The 8141-nt window shown below is 31.7% G+C and overlaps 1 protein-coding gene across 3 annotated transcripts in view; it reads left to right on the top strand.

Moving 5' to 3' along the window:
- Positions 1-2426, top strand: part of PIP4P2 (phosphatidylinositol-4,5-bisphosphate 4-phosphatase 2) — a 91741-nt gene extending 89315 nt beyond the window's left edge. Inside the window, exons 7-8 of one of the 3 annotated variants that reach the window (XM_082364088.1) lie at positions 240-296; positions 623-723. In XM_082364088.1, the coding sequence (XP_082220214.1) occupies positions 240-272 (33 nt within the window). In that variant the 3' untranslated portion in view covers positions 273-296; positions 623-723. Of the gene's footprint in view, positions 1-239 lie in introns of all 3 variants that reach the window. The other 2 variants (XM_082364086.1, XM_082364087.1) reach the window with 2 other exon arrangements.
- Positions 2427-8141: the final 5715 nt, after the last annotated feature.

An 8141-nucleotide genomic window follows, 5' to 3' on the forward strand; every position in this document is an offset into this window, starting at 1 on the left:
ATAACTTTTTTCAGTAGTAAATGGTGAGGTCTGGAACAGCCTTCATTGATCCCTGAAGAACCTGCCTCCCTCGCATACCAGGCCCAGAAGTTTCTGAAAAACTATGAGCAATCTGAAGCCAATCCATGGGCCTGGAGCTTGCCCATGCAGGTGAAATCATGTCTTGGGATCCCTCTGAAGGTCCTTGACATTGGGAATTTTACCCTCCATTTAACAAAAGCCCATTTGTTTTTATTTAGTGCCAGAACCAATTTTGTCATGGCCAAAGCTGAAGCAATACTCATTCAGCTATGAAGGTCTGAAAAACCATTCTTCTTTTTATTCAAGTCAAACAGAGATTTATTATCAATATGGGGATGGCATTGGGGTTATATAGATTAAATTCCTTTTATAAATAAGAAATTTTAATGGAATTTTTGTTTACTTCATAAGGTTTATAGTTAATGTAACTAACAATGTCATTTTATTAAATTTTACTCTGTTAGTGGTTGCCAACAAATGCAGCAACTCATAATTTGTCGGGGTTTTGTCATCTCAGGAATATATTTCATAAAAATTGCATGTAAGCCAATACAAGTTCTCAGTTTCTAACCTTTTATTTTTATATTGCTTTTTATTTTAGGTTGGCACCCAAGGTTTTGCAAGGCGATTTCATGCAACCTATGTTTCTTGGGCAGTTGCTTATCTCTTAGGTTTGATCTGCCTTATCCGAGCTTGTTATTGGGGAGCTATAAGAGTGAGTTATCCAGAACACAGTTTTGCATAAGCTTGTTTATGACTTGATAATGCAGGTGAGAGTATCTAGCAGTTCTCAATAAACTACTCTGGCATCTTTAAATCATTTACCTAATGGATTTCATTCTGGTTTATGTATGAAGTTTTAAGACTTTGGGAGTCTTTTATGAACAAATGCTCATTGTACTACATTATATGCAAATAGGTTGTTTTGCTGCTAAGTTTTCAAGCTCCAAATAATAAATCTTGGTCTTCATGTTCTTTTACATCTCTTAAATATATTTTTGATTTGTTCCCAAACTTTACATATAACATCAACCTTTCATTATTTTTAAATCAGTTATTCCATTACTTGCTGATCTATATTTCCAAGAAGTGTTTATAAATGTTGGTATAATAGCTTCACATTTATACTTATATTTTAATTGAACAGTAACACAATTGCTTGCTTTAAAATCTAAGCAATATGCATTTTGCTTAAACTGCTTACTGTAACTTTAACTAAGATCATAGTGACCTTATTCAGGAAAAAATAAAATTTAGTGTACCTTCAAAGACTTGACATTCTTGTCAGATAAAGACCATTTCTAGATACTGTATGCTTGTTTTATGTTGTTTGTAGAAAGATATAATATTTTGGTAGTAATTTAAAATACAAGAATAAAAATATTTATTTGTCCACAGCTGGAGATATGTTGGGTAAATGCTTTTTTCTCAAAGATCACAGGATCTTTGCCTTTGTCACAGGATCTTTTTGTCTTTTATTTTTGTCATTTTTTAATTTACTAATTATAAAAGTTCTGGCCTAGAGTTTTGAAATTTAATGTTAATCATCTCTATGTATTCCTTTATGGAGCCTGAAGGCTCCATTTCACATAACATATTTCATAATATTTAACCATTTACAAAGATGTATCTATATTAGGTTGTCCTCCTTTTCATTAGATCATGGTAAATTTTTCTTATTGGGATAATTATGGAATACTTATATGTGCAGGGAGCCTGTAACATTTTACACTGGCTAAAATATTGTGATGAGATGCAGTTACTTTTACCATTCTTCTCAAATATAGCTGGTTAAATAATTACCAAATTTATTCAAAATACAGATCAAAGACAAAAAGCAACATAGTTTTCTAAGAATTCACTAGGATTTAAGGAATCAGCTCTTGCACTGCCCATCTTTGCAGTTTTGAAAAAGAAATTGCTTAACTGAGAGGTAATATTCTAAAGCTTTTGAAGTAGTAGAATTAGATAATGAGATGCTCTGAGTAAATTAATTGGCTATTCCATGGATAAGAATAATATTTTTAATTATTTATGTTCCTAATTAGTATAAAAATGTACTCATCAGAGAGTTTGGAACAAACTACACATAAATTTCAAAGAGTAAATGATAAATGTATAAATGCAGTTGCTCAGGATTATATGTATCTTTAAAAATATACTAATAAAGATTATTGTTCAAAAATTACCTTGTTCTATTCCATTTTTAAAAAATAAGAGGTCTTTCTAAAATTGCCTTGAGATCTTACTCTAAAGTTTTCCTGTTCAAGAATGCATATAATGTTCCTTTATATAATATTCACTTATGTTTTTTCCAGTGTTTTCATGCTTCTATTTTAAAAATAAAGATTTTTAATCCATTTGTAATACACTTGATGTATGAAATGAGAATCTAATTTGTTTATTTTCTTTTTTTTTAAAATTTTATTTATTTATTTATTTATGGCTGTGTTGGATCTTTGTTTCTGTGCGAGGGCTTTCTCTAGTTGTGGCAAGCGGGGGCCACTCTTCATCGTGGTGCACGGGCCTCTCACTATCGTGGCCTCTCTTGTTGCGGAGCACAGGCTCCAGACGCGCAGGCTCAGTAGTTGTGGCTCACAGGCCCAGTTGCTCCGCGGCATGTGGGATCTTCCCAGACCAGGGCTCGAACCCGTATCCCCTGCATTGGCAGGCAGATTCTCAACCACTGCACCACCAAGGAAGCCCTTGTTTATTTTCTTAATGGTTGATTAGTTGTAGCAGCATTGTATATTGAGTAATCCATTATTTCCCCATTAACTTGAAATCCCACATTAAATTATATGCTACATGATCATATTCCTTTTGCAATATAACTCCATGAAAGCAGGAACCTTGGTCTTATTTGCTGCTTTATTTCCAGCATTTAGAAGAATGCCTAGTGCGTATGTGTTCAATAGATACTTGTTGCATGAATGAATAAATGATTGAATGAATTGGTATGTTAAATTCTTAAATGCGCTTTGGTCTGGATTTTACATTTGTTCCAGAATGTATAGCTAAATGTTTATATAATCTTATGCTAATGAAAAACTTTCCAAGTAGAACCCCAAAGCAGATATTAATAAGAAAGAAATTCAACATCCATTTATGATAAAAACTCTCAACAAAGTGAGTATAGAGGGAACATATCTCAACATAATAAAAGCCATATATGACAAACCTACAGCAACATCATACACAGCAGCAAAAAGCTGAAAGCATTTCCTCAAAGATCAGGAAAAGGACAAGGATGTCCACTCTCACACTTCTTTTCAACATAGTATTGGAAGTCCTGGCTACAGCAGTCAGTTTGCCAGTGACATGATACTATATATATAAAAAATCTTAAAGACACCACCAATAAACTACTAGAATAAATGAATTCAGTAAGTTGCAGGATACAAAATTAATATACAGAAATCTGTTGAATTTTATACACTAACAACAAACTATCAGAAAGAAAACAGTCCATTTACAATTGCATCAAACAGAATAAAATACCTAGGACTAAATCTAACCAATCTTTTACAGAGGGTAAAAGACTTATACTCATTAAACTATGACATTAATGAAACAAATTGAAGACAACACAACAAATGAAAAGATATACCATGCTCATGTATTGGAAGAATTAATACTATTAAAATGACCACAGATTCAGTGTAATCCCTATCAAAATACCAATGGCATTTTTCACAGAACTAGAACAAATTATTCTAAAATTTGTATGGAAACAGAAAAGATCCCAAATAGCCAAAAGTATCTTGCAAAAGAAGAACAAAACTGGAGATATCATGCTCCCTGACTTCAAACTATACTACAAAGCTGCAGTAATCAAAACAGTGTGGTGCTGGCACAAAAACAGACACACATTATCAATGGAATCAAAAATCAAGAGCCAAAAAAAAAAAAAAAAAAAAAGAACCAAGAGCCAGAAATACACCCACATGTATATGTTCAATTAATCTACAACAAGGAAGGCAAGAATATACAATGGGGAAAGACAGCCTCTTCAATAAATGGCGAACAGCTAGATGCAAAAGAATCAAACTGGACTACTTTCTCACACCACATACAAAAATAAACTCAAAATCGATTAAAGACTTAAATGTAAGACCCCAAACCATAAAACTCCTGGAAGAGAACATAGGCAGTATGCTCTTTGACATCAGTCTTAGCAATGTTTTTATGGATATGTCTCCTCAGGCAAGGGAAACAAAATCAAAAATGAACAAATGGGACTACATCAAGCTAAAAAGCTTTTTCATGGCAAACGAAACTATCAACAGAACAAAAGGCAACCTAGTGAATGGGAGAAGATATTTGCAAACAATATATCTGATAATAAGTTAATATCCAAAATATACAAAAAAACCCTCATACTACTCAACACCAAAAAAAAAAAAAAACAAAATTAAAAATTGGGCGGAGGACCTGAACAGACATTTTTCCAAAGAAGACATGTGGATGGTCAACAGACATATGAAGAGATGCTCAACATCACTAATATCAGGGAAAACTACAGGACATCACCTCACATCTGTCAGAATGTTTATTATAAAAAACACAACAAATAGCAAGTGTTGGTGAGGATGTGGAGCAAAGAGAACCCTTGAGCACTATTGGCATGAATGCAAATTGGTACAGATACCATGGAACACAGTATGGAGGTTTCTCAAAAAAACTAAAAATAGAACTACCATAGGTTGCTGCAATTTCACTTCTGGGTATTTTTGTGGAGGAAACAAAAACATTAATTCAAAAGGTATAGGCAACCCTATTTTCAGTCGAGCATTATTTACGATAGCCAGGACATGGATGCAACCTAAATGTCTATCAACAGATGAATGGATAAAGAAGATGTGGCATATATATTCAATGGAATATTACTTAGCCATAAAAAGAATGAAATCTTGCCATTTGTGACAACAGGGATAGATCTAGAGAGTATTATGCTAAGTGAAATAAGTCAGACAGAGAAAGACAAATGCCATGTCATTTCACTTATATGTGAAATCTAAAAAACAAAACAAACATAACAAAACAGAAACAGATGCACAGATACAGAGAACAAAAAGGTAGGTTTGTGGGGGGATGAGTGAAATAGATGAGGGAGATTAAGAGGTACAAACTTCCCATTAGAAAATTAATAAGCCACAGGGATGTAATGTATAACATAGGGAATATTGTAAATAATGTTTAATAATATAGTGATAGGTGGTAACTAGATTTATCATGGTGATCATTTTGTGATGTATTAAAATACCGAATCATTATGTTGTACACCTGAAATGCCATATTGTAAGTCAGTTATACTTCAATTTAAAAAAATACATTAATAGGAAAGGATTAATAGATTGTATGATTAAAAGAAAAAAATCATAAGTAAAGCCAAAAGACAAACTGGTGAAGATCTTTTCAAAATAGTATAAAGAATTACTGTTTTTAATACGGGAAGAGACTAAAGGCATGAAAAAGCAATTCACAAAAGAAGAAATACAATAATTAATAAACATCATCTTTTTAAAAAATTTGCTAATAATGAAAGACTATACGTTAAAAACTATGAAAAAACAATTTCACCTACCATATTAGCAAAAGTTAAAAAGCAGTAATATTCCTGCAATTTTGAAGATATGGGAAAGTACACACACACACACACACACACACACACACACACACACACACACACACATTCTTTGACCTAGTTGTTCTGTCTCTAAGAATTTATCCTAAAGGTGTTATGGATAAGATAATAAATATATATGTACAACAATGTTTATCACATTTTTATTTATAATGGGGGTTAAAAAGAAAAAATGTCTAAAAATTCAATAATGTGGAGTAGGTGAAATAAATTATGGTATACCTATACTGTAAAACAACAGGCAGTCATTAAAAATATGATGAAATTTTTCATCTGTTCAACTGGAATGGTTTACAAAATATTGTGGGACAAAATCAGATCACAAATCAATATGTAGAGTATAATTCACTTCTTTTAAAAAAATGATTTTACATGTTATGTGTTGAAAAAACTAAGGAAAATTAAGCACTAAACATTAAGAATAGTTATCTATGAGTGATAGAAGATAAATGATTTTTACTTTATTTCTGTGCTAGGTTAACTAATAGTTGGAAAGTGTTAAGTTTCCTTTTGATAAACAGATAAGAATGTTAAGTGATGATCACATCAGTATTTGTTGCATTGTCATTTGATTCTTGAGGAGTTTTAAAATAAATTTATTAAAACCCAAACCAATGAATTTCATCCATAAAACCTTAAGTTTTAAAGTTAACATGTTGTATATTTAAGCTTAGTCTTATATGAATTACCATAAATTTTTAATTAACTACATCCAAACTTATGACAGTTTATACTTAGCCTTCCAGTGACTAGTACAGAAGTAGAACACAGAAAGTGCTGGGAAAACATTAGTGGAAAGAATATAACATATCCACTCATCAGAAAAGGAAGGATTTATTTGTCCCTTGTGGTCCAAGGTAGGAAAAAAAAAAGGCTTAGTTCTTAGAAAAGAGAAAAATAGAACCATGATCAGGTATTCTTGAGCAAGTCATTTGTGAGTGTACACATGTCATTTTGGCAGAAAAGAAAGAATCCTAATAATGATAGGTGGCAAGTATGGTGCTAACCTTACAACATGTGCTATTTAATATTCACAGGAATCCTAAGAAACAAGGATTCTTGTTTCTGCTTTGCCAGAGGAAATTGAGGTGCCACTCCCATAGATCTGAAGAAGATTTTGCATAGAACAGGCATCTGCATTCAAAACAAGCACTAATGATTCTGATGTTGGTTTTTCCTGAGCCATACTCTGAGAAACACTGTACTAAACCATGCTGAAAATATACACAACACATGTTCACATGCACTTTCTCTGGCAGTCACATTTTCTAATATAGAAAAAGCTTTGATTGTTTTTGAGTAATAACACCATTACCTTTGTTTAGCTTTTGTTTATTTTTGATCTAGCTATACTTGTGCTTCTATGCTATCATGAAACTCTACAGCCACTACCATGTTCATGGTCTGCAAAAATTACTATAAAATCTAAATTTGCATTTATTCAGTGTGGTTTTGGTACACATGTACATATTTATGTAGTAAGCGCTGAAGAAAAAACCTTAATGTTATTAAAGGTCACTCAGCTTATATGTGATGGAGCCAGTTGTAATCAAACAGTCTGTCTGCCTCCAAAATTTATCTGCTTTCCACTACAACTTGAGATTTTATTGTGCTTTGCATTGTAGAGAATAACTTCTGAATTTTTGTGCCCCTTGCTCTTCATTGTGTGTAACTCATCTCTGGGAAGAAAATAAAATATTTGCCCTAAGTATTCATTTCACAAAGAATAGAATACTCTAGTTTAAAAAACATTTTTTGATTTTATTATATCAGACTTTATTAATTTTATAGCATGTTATCTTAAATATTATTACATGTATTTATTTTCTTTTTTATAATTAACAAAATCATAGGAAATAAGTAGGAATATTTCATATTAAATATAAGGAAATTGACATACAATGAATTTTAATTAATATAACTTCTTTTTCTTATAATAGCAATATTTATTAAAATGATTGTTAAATAGCACAAAATGCTAAAAAAGGTTTGTAAAGGCTTTTAATTTTTAAATTTATTTTACATGTTCAGTTACAAATTTAAATAAATACTAAGGTTCTTTATGTTTGATAAATGAGCATGTATTTGACCTTAGGTGGAATACCATGTGAAAAACAAAAATGAGAAGTCTATATTCTTTTGGGACTGCCCCCCAAATAAGTTTTTAGGCAAGGCTAAAGATCTGAGTACAGTTTGTAATTTAACAGGTGAGAGTCTTTGATCCTCCACAGAGATAGTCTTCAGGTTTGTAAATGTAACTAAAACTCATTTAAGGTAACTTGCTAAAAAGGAAGTGATCACACACATTGCTCTGAAGTTTTTAAGTGTCTTATGTGTATGTGTAATGTTTGGATATAGAACTACTGTAGGTTCCCAGTGTTTAAATAAAATTTTCTGAAAAACCTTGCCACAGTGTCTACTCTATGCCAAATATACCATTGGCTTAAGATATTTGATATTCAAATAATCTTGG

Source organism: Balaenoptera borealis, assembly GCF_965194805.1.
Source record: "Balaenoptera borealis genome assembly, chromosome: 17".
Lineage (NCBI taxonomy): Eukaryota > Metazoa > Chordata > Mammalia > Artiodactyla > Balaenopteridae > Balaenoptera > Balaenoptera borealis.